This window comes from Anopheles merus, chromosome 3L (assembly GCF_017562075.2).
Source record: "Anopheles merus strain MAF chromosome 3L, AmerM5.1, whole genome shotgun sequence".
Classification (NCBI taxonomy): Eukaryota; Metazoa; Arthropoda; class Insecta; order Diptera; family Culicidae; genus Anopheles; species Anopheles merus.
The window spans coordinates 15,840,926-15,856,852 of record NC_054085.1 but is presented as its reverse complement, the minus strand read 5'-3'; the positions used below and the strand labels follow the sequence as shown (position 1 = coordinate 15,856,852).

The window sequence follows — 15,927 nt, the reverse complement described above, 5'->3', positions numbered from 1 at the left end:
AGAATGGTCCTTGTGCTTAAAGCCCTCGGGTAGTGGTGTCAGGTTTGGTTTCGGGTATTTTATATGAGATTGTGTTTGAAGCATTTCCTAGGCTTGGAACTGTGTTTCTTTACAAGTTTTTTTTTTTAAACGGTCTACTATAAATGGTTCACCCAAAATGACTCGAACACGTGCAGCTTCCACTGTAGCGCTCTCTAGCGGAAATTCTAAAAAGGCGCCACAGACGAAGATGCTATCACGTGTTGCGAGTTTTGCCTTCAAACAGAGTGTTATTAACATTGAACTGAGAATACGTCACGTTCGTAATTCTTTTAACCGTAACCTTCCTATGCTTCACGATTGTTTTCTTGCAACGCAATCTTGTTTAATTGGGTTTGTTGATTTTTTTTTTCTTATCTTTTTATCACTCCACTCTTCCACTCTTTATCGGTACGGGATTTTTAGTGTTCTTATAGGTAAAGAATTTGGTTAGTTAAAAGCCACACTTTTTGCCCGCATTTCTTTTTCATTCTTCTACTTCTTCTGTAACCCTTTTCATTTCTTTTTTTTTCTTTTTCTTACTTCGTGTAATGATTCTGTCGTAGAGGCAAACAGGTTTGGACCCTTCAGCGTCATTTTATCAGCATTTATGCAGGAGAGATTTTTATCTAAAAGTTTAATGTTTTTTGTTGTTGTTGTTTTACATGATTTAAATGATTATTTTTAACGCTTTTCTTGATTTGCACGGTTTTTCCCCTTTTTCTTCATTTTTGACCACACTTTTCAAACTTTGATAAATTTACATTTGGTCTCGGCTTAGGTGCAGAACGTAAAATAGAATAAAGTTACCACAGCACGATGTGTGCTGTGTAACACGTCCCCTTTTTATGCAAACATTCGTTTGGGAAAGCTTCGTTTTAAAAGTATTTACATCGGTTTGGTTTGTTTTTTGCTTTTTACTCTTATTATTACTCCTCACTTTTAGAGAGACTTTTACTAGAGAACTGTGTGCTATGTTGTTTCAACTATTTATTGCAAACTGATTTCACAGAAAGGAAACTAACACTATTTTTGTATTTGTATTTTGCCTTGCACTAGACTAGACGAAACGAATCTACGCTCTTATTCGTTTCGTTTTGCTTTTCTTTTAATTCGATCGAGAGAGGAGAGGGGCGGGCAGCGAGGACATGATGGAGAGTGCGTTTTTGTGTCTGTGTAATGGAAATAAAGAAAGAAAGATAGATATGGAGAGAGAAAGAAAGTGAAAAAGAGAAGAACAACAGGGCATAGTATTATTATTATTTTTGCGCCAATATTTTAAGCATCCAGTTTGCGAAAACGCACTCTCCAGTCGGGCTGCTGTACCAATGCTGCGCTTACAACTTACTTTTCCTAATTATGAATCTGTATGTGTATGCGTTTTGGGCTACATTTTAAAGGGCTTTAAAGACAGTGCTCCGCTCATCCCTTCGCTTTCGTCACAATAATCACAGTAAGAATGGTTTTATCTGTCTGTCCACCACACTCGTCATATCGCCACACACTCGTTGCGGATCCTGATGTGCTTTTGATAGCGTTCTGTGCCCAACACGCCCTGCTGCCGGTGAGTTACAGTGTGTAGAAATGTGCATTATTTTCCTCCTTTTCTTTCTTGCCCTTACTTACATATTTTTAAACGTAGTTGAGTGTCTAGGTCTGTGTTGCTTTATATGTTATATCACTTTCAGTATTTTTTACTTGCCTTTTACTCTATTTATACTGAGTGTTGAAGTTTTCACTAAAGTTATCTGCACAAGACGTGTTAGTTAGCTTCGCATTGGCCTAATCTTATCGTAGTCTCCCCTCTTGTGGAGAGCAGTGGAGTTGTAATTGATTCTAATAAGGTTTTTTTTTCACTTATCTCTTAATTCGAAACTCGCTACTAAACGCACCTGGAAACAATACAAACACGCAAAATGGTAACAGATGGAACAAGTAGACAACGACAACGAGAGAAAGAGAATTAAACAGAAAGACGCTAAACAGTTCAGGCACAACGAAACAGCGTAACGATGATCTATTTGCTAAACCTTATTTACACAAAACCGCTCGGAGACGCAATTCACTAGTAGTTGTGTTTATACATATTGGTATTTTAAAAACCTTTACTGTTGTATTTGTGTCTGCGTGTGTGTGTGTTTTTTTATTTTAATCCGTATGTATCTAGTCTCACATATAAAAGTACTCTAAAAAAAGTATCCGAAGCGAAATACGCGTTTTAAAGATGGAATTAAGTTGGTTTTAATGTTTTCTTTTGTCCACGATTTAAAACTATCCTTTCATTTGCTGTACACATTTCTCTCTCTGTCCTCCTCTTTTTTTACTTTTCCCCCCGTCTTTTTGTGATAGTGAATGTGTTTCTTTGCTTCTTAATCTTCCCGCACGCGGTGTGGACACACACGCGGAAGTTTGTGCGCATTGACACGTTGACGAACTTTAACTTCAGTTACGCTTGCGGCTGTCTGTCGCTTCACTGTTTCCCCCCATTCTCCTTTGTGGCTGTGACTGGTTAAAGGATGTGTTGAAAAGTGATGATTGTAAGCTATGCAGCAAAGATTAAACATTTTAAAATAGTAGCTAGAATGTGTGGACGACTGTCTGTGTATGTATGAGTGTGCGCTCTGAGGAGTGTTTTTGAAAAGGCACGACACAAAACGTAATGTAGAATGCTGCAAATTAAAGATTCAATTACACACTTCGTAGCAGCTGTTGATGGGCAAAAAAAATCACTGAACACAAACATTATGCACTGGGGCTCGTTCGTTCGTTCGTATTGAAATATGGGGTCCCTGATGCGTCTGCTCAAAGATGACCGCAAGAATATGAAAACTTTTTTGCATATTTCTGTAACAGGTACAAAAACAGATTCCACATTCTAATGGACATCCTTGATCGGAAATGGGACCGTTCGAAGATAAAGTATGTGCAAAAACGATAAGTACAGTTTCAACAAAATTTATAAAACATATAGTAAGCTTAAAACGCGAAAAAACTAATAAGTAAACAGTAGAAAAACAAAAACGACACGATTTCAGTTTACAGTGGACACTTGGAGGTGTTTATTTTGCGATAAACGTAGAACGCAGAGTACGTAACAGAAACACCACCACAGAATGCTAAAAGGCGCGAAAGTGTGTGTGTGTGTGTGTGTATCGTTGTGTTTCTGTATCTGTGTGTCAGTGTGAGTGCTTGCTGATAGAAAGGCTCTTCGTCACCGTGAGGCGTCTTCAAACCAACCCCTCAATGTGTTCAAAAAAGTGTTTCGAGGCATTTGAGTTGCGTTAGTTATTGCTTACTATTCTTCATCGTCATCGTTCGTATAGTTTTGTCGCTCTGTGATGTGATTTCTTTGCTGGTTTGTTTGTTTGTTTGTTTACTCTCACTGTAGCAGGGGCGATGTGCGTCGCGTCGTTTCACGCTAACATCACCCTGCTGTCCTGCAACATTTCGATGAACAATTCAATTTTATAGTGGTCGAGAGATTTTGCCCCTCTCAATGTCCGTAATGTACCATATCTTAACCGAATCGAAAGGTCTACACACATGCAAAAGTTTAACGAAAGAGATTGCAAACAACGTAAAAGGAAACGTAAAAAAACGTAAACAAGATTATCTACGAAGATGTTAGGTAAAATAAAGTGTAATAAGGCTGTCGAGAATGAAACATTACATAAAACTAAACAACACTTACTAATAGAACAATAAACACAGAACCACCGAACATGTTCACCATTCACACACACGCACACACACGCCAGCAACTAGACGGCTGTGTGCTATGTTCCACATACACACGCGTGCAATTTACTCTGTGTGTCTGTTTGTCGCTCTTGGTGTGAGTGTGAGTGTGAGTGTGTGTATTTGTTCTCTTCTCTCTTTACGCCGTTCACTATCACAGTCTCATGTCCTCTTAAAATTACATTTTGGTTGGTAGGGCAATGGCTCCCCTGCCGCCGGCCTACTTGCTCAGATATAGAAATAGATCTCCTACCAGAGTTGCTTGCTGTGTTGTGTTGTCTGCTTAGAAAGTTTCCCCCGCTTTAGAGAGACGAGTTTCGTTACCTCTTTTGTTTCCACCTTTCGTTTTTCGATGTTTCGTCTTTTGTTTCTCGCTGTTTTGCTGTGTTTTCTTGCTTCATTAACCGTTTTCTGGTTTTTTATTTACTTCCTTTTCTCGCTTTCATTCTCGCTTCTTCTTGTCTAACAGGAAACGTTCCCCTAGGCTGGCTTAGGCTTTTGCGAAATAGGTTTGCAGTTTTGTACAGAGATTGTTCATAAGTTTGCAAAAGTATACAAAAACACTTGCTACTTGCTACACCTGCTCAGCTCGTGCCGTTGGAAGAAGGTGCGCTGTAGGAGCGGGTTAGAGTTAAATCCAGGGGACACATGCCAACACTGTGCAACCGTGTTCCCTTTCTACACCTCTCTTCGTCTGTCTTGTTGTCTTATTTACTTGGAGAGAATTACTTTGAACCTTAAGCGCAACCAGCTGTACACCTTCCAAATGCAATCAATTGTGCAATAGTTTTCCCGCCTTTTTGTTTTTTTTTGTTTTGGTATTCGCCTTTCCCTTCCAATGGTCCATTAATTGCTCGCACCTGCTCGCCCGTTCGCACACCTTGAACACAATGCTTTTCTTCGCTAGCGCCGCTGCTGCTGCTACTGCTGCTGCTACTGCTGCTGCTCCTCCTCTCCCTGGTTTTGTACATCGAACGTGTGGACGTGCTTAGAGAGAACGAGCTTAGATTAAATATTACACATCGTCCTCGAGACACTTCATCGCGAGCGAAGGTGAGGAAGCCTGGGATGGGGCAGCCGGCAGCTGGAGTGGAGAGATTTGTTGCTGCAGATGTTGCTGCTGCTGCTGCTGCTGCTGCTGCGATTGCTGCTGCTGCTGCGATTGCTGATGCTGCACGATGGCACCGAGCGTCGCGGGCGAATGGAGCGGATGCTGCTGGTGCAGCGGATGATGCGCCTGCTGGTACGGTTGCATCGGCGGTAATATCATCTTCTGCTGCATCGTCATCGAGTTGATGGCGTGCGTTAATTGATCCAGTTTCTTATCCATCACAGACAGTTGCTGCTCGACCCGGTACAGCCGGGCGCCGACCGTCATCGGCTTCACGTTGCCGACCCGGTCGATGCCGGCCAGATAGCTGCCCGGCTTGCCGAGCGTTTGGTCCAGCCGGCGCTGCAGCTCCTTGATGCGCACCATCATGTTCAGATGGCCCTGCGAGTACTGCTCGATCACATCGCGGACGTCGTACGGTTTGCGGGCCTGCTGAAATTTGCGCCGCGCGACAAAGTACTTGATCTTCCGGATCGCCCGTATCGCGTTCCGGTGCGCTTCCGTCAATCTGGCAAACAAGAGAAGAGCGTTTGTTTTTTTTTTTTTTTTTTTTTTTAGAAGAACTCAGTGGGCATTATCATTTCGACCCCCCAAAGCGCTACTTACTGCGTGACACGGGCCGGTTCCGGTTCGTCGTCCGGTTCCGGTTCGGCTTCCACCTCGTCGCTCGGTGCTTCCGTGACGGAACTGTTTTGGCTAACGAACACGCCCCGGTTCGGATCGTTACGGCGCGTTCGCAGTGGGGTACCTAGGAGGGTGAGCAGGATACAAACAAGAATAATTGCGTTCATTTCCATCGGCTTAATAAGCATTGTAAGGGAAGTGTATGAAGGATAATTGTATGTTAAATGTTATCGATCGACTTATATCACGTTCAGGACAAATATTCACAATGAAGGATTTGATATGCCATGAGTTGATGAATTCAAAGCCATTGTCGATTTACACCATTTACACCAACATGTGACGGTGTGCTTCTGGTGGACATATTTCAAAAACCATTTGATAAATGAGTGGACCATGCAGTACACTCTGGCATGCGAAAGCATAATAAATAAAATATTGCTTTATTTTATCACAACCGCTGTCAAAGTAAGCTGCGTATGGCCTTTTTGTTGCCTACTGTAAGATATTTCAGTGCCATAAAAATCATAAAAAATGAAACAAATGCCAACCAAGCACTGCCACGCAAAAACAAACTAGACCGAAAGTCCAATCGTCCGACAGATAAAAGCATGTTAAAGTAAAGTGGCAAATTTTCCACCGTAATAGTTCTAATCACGCTCACGTTACAACTGACTCGTTGCGTGTTGACGCTGCTGGTTCAAATGCATTCCCATTTTAGAGAAAGTGGACATTATCTTTAGTAAAAAAAGGTTGCTTTTGTTCGCTTCCTCGTTTTATTAATATTCACCGCTTGATTGTGGGTTGTATTTGTGGACAGTTTTGTGGCTTTTTCTTGATGCACGGTCGCATGATCGTTCGCACGCACCACCGTCGCTGATAAATAGAACACGCCTGTGTTTGTTCAAGCGTGCATGCGTGCGTATGAGTAATTAAAGGTAATGGTGTTTTTTTTTCTTTTCTATTCGCTCTGTAACATTTGCGATGAAGAGTATTATAATTTTCTACCAGCGGAGCGTTGCTTATGGCTGCGATAGTGTTGGTTAGTTGAATGAACTTGCAGCGTGCTCTAAATTATGCACGGAGCTTTGTTACGTTCGTTGCGTTGCTCTTGTTTTGAAGCACACTGTCATGGAGGCGCCCAGTGGTTTGTACGTTTTTCATAAAGCTAAAGCTCTAAAAGTAAGCTTACATAATTAGATTTGCTTTAATAAGTAACAAATGAGCTTCTACTCATTTCATTTCTCGTATCAAAGGGATTTAATTTAGAATAGCTTCAATAAAACTAGCTAAAATTCCACGCCATATCGAACACATCGCAGCAATGTTGAAAAAGCACAAAAAAAGCTTTTTTTATCCCCTCAAACACGAAGACATGATGCTTCGGTATGAAAACTTGCCTTCCCGGAAGCGTGATAGTCGGAGGCGAACAAATCGAAATAAAGTCTTCATGACCGCGCCACTACACAAAGGAACACGTAATCAAAAATGGGCTTCCCAGTGTGTGTGTTTGTGTGTGTGTGTGCTTTTTTTCGTTGCTTTTCCATTCCCCCGGAACGAGGTGGAAACGAAATTGACCAATTAATTAAGTGCTCCAAATGGAAATGGACATTGAGCATTTGTGTGCGATCGGGGGCGCCTGTTCCATTTGCGCACGAACAGCTTGTGCCAGCCGTGTGTAGGAACATCATTCATCGTTGGCCGCCCTGTTAACACCTTTATTACATGCGCTGGCGGACACGGACATGAGGTGGTGCGAGAGGACAAGCTCTAATACTGCTGTTCAGCGTTGATCGAGGAATTTATCGATGATTGCTTCTGACAGGGGGCTACAGGACAGGGCAGGGAAGGGCCGATGCGAGTGTAATGGAAGAATGTGCGCGTAGTGGGAAAATATGTGTGTGTGTGTTTCGACCTGTTTTCCCGCTACGTCGAAAGCCTACGAACCGGTTCATATTCGGGTCATATTTTGTGAAGGGTTTGGCAGGGTTGCAGGGTTGCAAAACCCATTTTATCGACACGATCAAACAGACGAAACCGATACGGGGAATAAGGGAAGAAGATACTGAGGGAGCGGCGTTGCGGTTATTTACAGAAAATTCTTTCATTTTCGTTTTGGTTCTGGCGTTGTTGAATGTGTTGACAACAAGGGGACAGGGGATGCATTTTTTTTCCCGCAAAGGAATTTTATTGCAAAATATTTGTAATCAATAGATTTCTAGCCCCGGACATCAATGGGGTAAAAGGTTGAGCCGGTGAAATTGTTACCTCCACAAAAAAAATACTCATGTTCAAAGCATTCACGAGCACATGAGCGCAGGTGTTTTATGTTTTATTGAACATGAAATAAAAGCTTTTGAAACAAATTATTTTATCTTTTATCGGAAAACTGATAGCGTATTTTTGCATGTGGATGGTTTTTCTAAAAAAAAGATAAATGAATATTTTAATTCAAAAGAGATTTTTTATTCATTCGCCATAATTTTAATTGATAGCTACTGTCTCGATTTAAGTACTCGCCATATTGGTACACAGTTTATCCAACAGATTGCATCATTGTACGATATTAATATTCATCAGGCTGCATTTGTTACAAACATAAAACAGTGGAGTTATAACAGACAAATTTGTATCATCCATTAAACAGATTTTCATCTTATCTGGGAAGTTGGTACATTTTCTCGATTTTTTTTTCACGGATTCTAGAAATGTCATAACCAAATACGAATATTTAGATTCGACATTCGGTGACAAAACATTAAGAAACTTTGCCAACTTTCGCAGTTAATGTAAATTGAAAATAGTGAGAGATTTCGTGTTTTCACAAAAAAACCCTTTCCCGTATGACATTTTCTTGAAAACAAATAAAAATTGTCAAACCAAACCTACCTGCTGATCGTGGTTCCTCCATGTAGAAGACGACGTCCCCGTCGGACTCACTTTTCGCCAGGTCGGCCGCACCGCCCGGTGTGTTCGGCGTCCCGAGCGGTCCACCATCCATGCTACCGGCGGCCGTTTGAGCGAGTGCCGTCGGTCCTTGGCTCCCGCTGGCACCACCACCACCACCACTACCACCCCCTCCGCCACTGCCACCCGGACCGCCAGGACCGGCTGCGGAAGCACAACTCACACCGGAAGCATTTGGTCCTCCTGCTGCTGCCGTCTGCGTTGCCGTCGTACCGCCCACCGACGGGCCACCGCCCGGCCCGGCACTGAGCGGGGGCTTCATCTGGGGCGCCTCCATGCGGTTCCGGGACTTCCGTCGCTTCAGCACCGATGCACCGCGCCGCGCCACCTGCACCATAAGGGTCTGAACCCGAATGTTTCGAATAAAGAACAACGAACAACGAACACATTGATACACACACACATACACATACACATCGACGGAGCGCAACGGCGCAACATTCGGGAGGGTTTGGGCTGGAGGATTTACGTTTTTTTTTATCCAACTTGTGAGGGATTTGGAAAGCATAAGCATAGCAGCAAGCATTAACACTAGGGGGAGAGTGCAAGTGCAAGGATGGAGAGCGGGTTTAGGGTAGTTTCTACCATTTATTGGGAAGGTTTGAAAGGATCTATCAAAGGGTTTTACTTCTTCAAAAGTCTATTTAGATGAGTTTTGTGATGCAATTTAAGTCTGCTTTTAGAACACAAGCATAAGTAAAGGTAATACATTCAAATTGAGCACGTTCGGTTTCCTCTTTTGGTGAGTAAATCATCGTGCAATCTGTGCTCAATATCTGAATCATTCCAGCAAAGAGCCAACAAGTATCTATATTACCATATTCCACATGATCTTTACTTGGAACTTTGCGCACCAAACCTGCCGAAGTGAAACGTCGCAAACGTTTGCAAATATATCTAGCTGCTCGGGTACAAAGGTTATCTAATACATGATGCATCACGAGTTGAGAGGAGTAAGAAAAGAAAAAAACCTCGAGCAAGCAAACCACAAACCGTTTGTCTTCGTTGATGTAAAGATAACATTCAAACAGTCAGTACCGAGAACGCACGGCACACACACGGCCATGGAGAATTAATCTTTAATGGTTCCATTTCCTTACTCCGTGCAAGAGATGGCTTGCCCCCGGGAGAGGCCCTGGCCGGGGCCATTCATTCGTCTCGCAATTCGTCTTCGATTCTTCTTACATATTGAATTGGATTACAATTGGATTATCTGCCACAGCGCATCGACCGGGAGACAGCCCTCTCTCTCTCTTTGGCGCTTTCTTATTCGCTTTTTGGCCTGCCTCACACATTCTCGACCCAATCATTCCGTTTGATTGTTTGAAGGGTACATGTCTTTTCGGAGCATCGACGGCACTCCGTCAACGACCGACCGTGTTCGAAACAAATCAATCAATCGGTAACCCGGTATCGATATCAATTGAAATATCATCACATTTCCGATGATAAAGTGCTGTCAGTGTTGGTGCAGCGCTGGTGGTGGGGGAAAGCGTTACATGCCACAAAATGTGTGTATGTGTGTGTGTGTCTCGTTGGTTGGGAAAGTGGATCCGATTCCGAGTGAGTGAAGAAAACTTTATCTTTGCCGGTATGTCACTCCATTCGGAGCGCAAGTACACAAGACGAATGGGCGCAGGAGTTTGAACAGTGGTGGTGCGTTAAGGGTGACGAAAGTATTGATTTTCTTCACTTTCGTTTGCGTGCGTGCAATATTTGGCGAAAGGGTAATTTAACTTTTGCGTGATTTTTGGAAAGTATTGTTGATTTTTCGATCTCATTGTGTTACAAAAGTGCTTTCGTTAGAACAATCGCTTTCATTAAAAGAATGTAGCGGATCTGAAAATCGATGTACTGCACGGTTTACATTTTCCATCATTTTGATGATTACTTTGAGCCTTACTTTGAGATGCAGCTCATTGAAATCATTATTATGTCTTAGTAGTAAAATGTGTCAATAGAAATGAGTCACACATCTAACATTGTTTCATATTTTGAAAACGAATCAAAATTACATAGACTTGGCGCATATGTACATCAATTGTAAGGGCAATACATTTTCCAACAGAGGGCGCTAGCTATTCATTAGCTTAGTACGCTTAACTACGCGAAAGCGCTAGAACGTTCTTCAGCACGTACATTTTGTTTACGCTTTACCACGTCAAGAAATTATCGTACTAGCCATAGTACAGGGTTGCCCACGATTTATTCGTTGGTTCCCATAATGTTTTGGTTGCTTTCCATGTTTTATGTGTTTTTACGATTGTTTGTTCAGATTTTTTTGGTTCAATTACATTGATATCCTATCGGACGATACCAATACATTATGGGAACTAACCAAAAAGCTATTTGATACGATTAATAAATCGTGAGACGGGCCCAAAACATTATGGAAACCGGCCAATACATCGTGGGAAATCCTGTAAGTGCAACTAAGACAAAACTAAGTGTTACCTGTTGGTACGATATTGACCGCATGCGTTCTGGACATACAGTGGAGCGCCGTTTATCCGGGCTTCTCGGGACTTGACCTCGCCCGGATAAGCGAATAACTCGGAAAATGAGTCTAATGATATATTTTATCACCATTTCCTGATTATGTTTTGGAAAATTTTCTTATTTTCTGATAAAAAAACAAGTTTTTATTAACTTCATGTTTTTCCAAAGAAAATATTTGAAAGTTGCCATGAATTATAGTGTTTTTTGTTATGAAAATCTGCTTTTATAACCGCTTTTTCAAATATCCTCCTCATAACGCAATGTCACCTTTGTATTGAACGGTCATTTCTCACTGTAAAACGATAATATTTGTAAACATTAAAGGCTGGGGGACACTGTCAGTACTCGCTAGTGTAATTTCGATTTTCACTAGCGCATCTGACAGCGACTGGTGGAAGCTTTTTTTTGCCATTAAAAGAATTGTCATGCCAGATCTAAAATTCAAGTAGTTTTTCACCGTTTTTTGGTACGAAAATGGTTGAAATACTTGAACAACATATATTTTTCTTTTTCTATTTGGCATAACGTCCTACGAGGGCATGCCTGCCTATACAGGCTTTCGAGACATAATTCATTACCACGCAGCCGTATAATCAATCTTTGCTAAAGGGGAACCATCCATTCTAGGCTTGAATCCACGACGGGTATGTTATTGGGTCGTTCTAGTTGAAAACTGTACCAAGGGACCCCCCTTTAACAACATATTTATCTGTCAATTACAAAGTGCCTGTCAACCTCCAGTTAAAGTAAAAAAAAACATGGAAAAATAACATATTTTCTGAAATTGTATAGCAAAATATTTCGGTCAGCCGCCGCTAGATGCGCTAGTGAAAATCGAAATTACACTAGCGAATACGGACAATTTGGCCTTTAAGCTGTCATGACAACTGGAACAAAAAACTCATATAACCCAGCAGGTGGCGCCACAGGTTAATAGGCAGGAACAAACCGATAAGATTGTGAAACAACTGCCAAAATTAGAGCCAATTAGGGAACGGTTTATCTACGGCCATTAAAAGGGTCAAATAGGGTCAAATTGGACAGCTGTTCGAGATGAGGGCGCAAATATTGCCAAATATATAATACGGAAAGACAACAGTTATTTTAAATTGGTCGGCAAAACCACCACCAGTACGACAGTTTATAAAATTATCTTCACCGTCTCCGAACAAAATCTGAGGTAACATGAAACGAAGCGTGCCAAAACATTGCATACATAATTACCGTCTCTCAACCACAGCGAGTCGTCATCTGCGTAATTGCAACTCACAATTATGCTCGCACTATCCACCGCTACCCCCCCCCCCCCACTACTTGGTGGCCCTACACATCCAGAAAAGAAACAGCTTCTCGGCAAAGGTTCATTCCAAACGGGGGAGTGGAATTTCACAAGAAAAGAAAAGGTTTTTAGTTTGTTTTGTTTTGTTGGGGAGCAAAAGTTTCGCTTCTCGTTTTGTGGCCGCGGTAAGCATTCCGAGCATCGGAACGCTTTGGTGAAACGGAGCCAAAACTTGAGACTCGAGAAAAAGTTGCCAAACATCATCATCATTGTGCTCTCGCATTTCTCGCCGGCGGTGAGTGCAATTCAAAACAGCAGCACAAACCTCCACTGTGGCGCAACAAGTTTCCCCCCCGTCGTGTTGAGGGGGAGTCAAGTCGGGAGAAAAACAACAGCAAAAAAGAGGCATTTGGTTGCAAAGAAGGGACTGGATGATGGAAAAACACATTCCACATGCCAACTGTACCCGTTCACAACAACCATCCGAGCTGCAGTTGTTCTGTTTCCGCATTACTGAGCCCGCATTACTAAGCGGCAGTGTTACTGGAATGGTCGCTTTTCCTTCGCCTTTCTTTCGCTCTCCAAAAAAGTGAATAAGAGGCTACTAACAATCTCACTCCAAGCAGGGCCTGTATGTAATGTGTTGCGTCAAAAAAGCGAACGACAAAAAGACCCACACAATAATGCAGATTGAATAGGGAACTCTATGCATGTATACAGTAAAGTGCACACGTTGCACACACAGGAAAACGAACGCACAAAGAAAAGAAAGAAACCCCCCGCCCCTCCTGTTTTTCCTTTTTTGTGTCTCCCTCTCAAGACACCTGTTTTTCGTTCTTTTCCCTTTTTTCCCACACACACACACACACACACACACACACACACACACACACAGAGGAAAGTTGCTGTAATAATTCGTCATTTGGAGTGAGCTAATGTGTCTTGGGAGGGAGTGTTTGGGTAGAAAAATGGAAAACTTTTCCCACATTTTTCCCACGAAAACCTCCCAGCATGCGTCCCTTTTTCCGTCCTGCCCCCACCCTTTCTGTAGCCCCATGTAACGCGGCGACAACCTGTTCCGTATTTTTTCCGTGGCGAGAGTAAAGGAAGGGAAAAGTGAGAGTTTTTCTTTCAATTTTCTCCCACTTTTCGTACCCATTCCACCGTTCCCCAATTTGTCTGGCGGAGTTGTCGGTCGTTTCTAGCCATCGGCGCAGGATTTTCCTGCAGAGGGGCAGACTTTGAGTTGGGAATGGAAAATGTGTTTACAGTTTTGGAAAGGGAAGGAGAGCGAGAGCCCAAACAACCTCCGCACAGTGAATCCTTCTCAATATCACACGCCGGAAGTTTTTCATCATCATCACCAACCAAAGCAACAGCAAAGCAGCCCAGCCCAACCCAGCCAGTCAGCCATTTGCCGTGATGGTGGCCACCATCTTCAGCTTTCACTGCTGCTGGTGCTGGTTGCCACAAGAAGGGAGGACAAAAAGCAAAAGAACAACATCATAAGCCATTTTCTATGCAGCGCGGGCTCGCTTTGTGTTGTGTGTGTGCTTTGGTTTTGGTTCCCTCCTTCACCTGCCTTTTGAGTTTGTTGCGTGGAAAAGGAAGGGGAACAGGTGTACCCAAACATAAAGTCAAAATTTTATTTTCAACTCAGGTGGCGCGCCCGCCGAGGCGATGCAGAGCGCCAATAGAGAGCACCACAATCAACATAAAGCAATTTTTAGGAAGGAACTGCATTGAAGGAAAATGGGAATAAAGCAAAACCACTCCCAACACGCTTCACCATCGATCCAAACCGTTCGGGTAGTGTGTGTGTGTGTGTGTGTGTGGTAGGGAAATTTAAAGCGCTTTTCCAAATGTGATGAAAGCTAGATGAACACACATTCACACTCGCCGCTGCTACTACTGTGTGCTTCCCTTTTTTTCATTTCCGGCACGGACGCGTGACGCTCAATGCCAATTCCGACAGAAAAGACCTCATTTATCGGAATGACGGGGGGGGGGGGGGGGGGGAGAGGGGTGGCTCTTTATCTCTCTCGCTCTATTCGATCGCGTGCCATTTTGTGCTTTATTCAGAGAAATCGTTTTCCGTGTACATACAAACGATGGAATGGAAAGGGAGGCAAATCGTGTATGATGATTTGAAACCACGATTATCATTCGATCGAACCATTCACACTGGGGACAACACTGGGAGGGGAAAACATGAAGAGAGTGGGTTTACTTTTCTATAATGATAAACGGTTTTTTTAAGGGTCTCTTTCTGCTGCTGCACGCTGATGTTCTTTTAAAAGGGAATAAACACACACACACACACACACACACAGAGAGAGGGAGCAGAAAAGTAGCTTGTTATGTACGACGAATCCAATTTACAGAAGAAAGGCGGCTCAAGCTGGCAGGGAAGTGCTTAAGGGCGCTCAGACGGATCATCAGACCAAAGGAGAGGGTCGACGAGGGATTTAAGGGGACGCTGCTGCTTTGCCAGTTCTTTATCCAACACAGTAACATTGTCCCCGAGCGTGAAGGACTTTTGCATAGAATGCTAGAGCGGTAAGCAGGATAGGGGAAAATTCTAACAGAAAAACAACCTACAAATCGCCCGGATGATGATTTGATCCACAAGCTTTGTGTCGGTGTGTGTTTGTGAGTATGTATACACTGGATTTACTACCAGACTGAGAGGGATAAAGAGTAACATTAATATCCTCTTTTTTTTGTTGCAATAAAAAAAACCCTTCATCTCTGCTGATGAATGAAACCGAACCTGAGTGTTGGCATTATCGGTGTGTTGATGTTGCTTTTCGGTTCCCTTTTTGGTTCGTATCTATGAAGCGAACGACCGACCGAAGGGAGGGCAAACTATGAGCTTACAGCTATTTTAAGCCCGAGTTTGTGTAGTCTAATTTTCATAAAAACAATTTCGCTTTGCTACTCCAACGTGAGTGGAATGTTAGGCACGCTCGCTGCACTATTCCGGGGCGTTTTTTCGCTCCATTCCCGGCAGATGGAGTTGCGCACATAGTTTCTGCGCCCGACCAAGAAATGCCCGAAATGGGGAAATGAATTCGACCGACAGTGGGGTTGTATAAATCATCCGATTTAAATGCAGTTCCGAGGCAGACTGGTGAATGCGTGGCAACATACCATGGGGCAGAGTGGGATGCTGAGGGGCCTTGCGGTGTTGGCGAGTTGGAAGCGAGTGGGTTGTTTTAGTATTCCGGCAGGAAAGCCTGGTAGAAAACTAACAGTTGCTAGCTTGTGCCCGGATGGGGAGCGTTTTTTGCCTGAAGTTTGTATATGTTACGAGGGAATCATTGTTGGGAAATCGTTTTCCAAAACGAGCTCAATATTGAAAAGCTTTATTTGTTGCCCCATAAATCGAAGTATCTGTTTTCTGTCGAAGTCTTTGTTCGTAAGCTTCTAATTGCTGTAGTTTTGCCGATGGTTTAGTGAAATTGATACGAAAACCGATGTATTTATTGCCCCAGGGCAGTGGTTGATAAAGTATGATTGGCATGTTAAATACAGCTCTTCTTGCAATCATTTTGTTGCTGTGTTTATCAATTTTGCGCTCTTTGCGTCAAGTTTTTGGAAGTTTAGAATTGTTCAATTGAAATATAATGTTTCATTAAGTTACATTTAGATTGCTAAGCACTGTAATTACGTTACAGTGAAAATTGAA

At 42.8% G+C, this 15,927-nt stretch overlaps 1 protein-coding gene across 2 annotated transcripts in view; it reads right to left on the bottom strand.

Moving 5' to 3' along the window:
* Positions 1–2,903: 2,903 nt before the first annotated feature.
* LOC121599845 (potassium voltage-gated channel subfamily KQT member 4-like) overlaps positions 2,904–15,927 on the bottom strand; it is a 42,854-nt gene continuing 29,830 nt past the window's right edge. For both annotated transcript variants that reach the window (XM_041927939.1, XM_041927940.1), the window contains exons 6-8: positions 8,381–8,801; positions 5,474–5,615; positions 2,904–5,375 (exon numbers count right to left, since the gene is read on the bottom strand). In XM_041927939.1, coding sequence (XP_041783873.1) covers positions 4,772–5,375; positions 5,474–5,615; positions 8,381–8,801 — 1,167 coding nt within the window. In that variant the 3' untranslated portion in view covers positions 2,904–4,771. The remainder of the gene's footprint in view (positions 5,376–5,473; positions 5,616–8,380; positions 8,802–15,927) is intronic.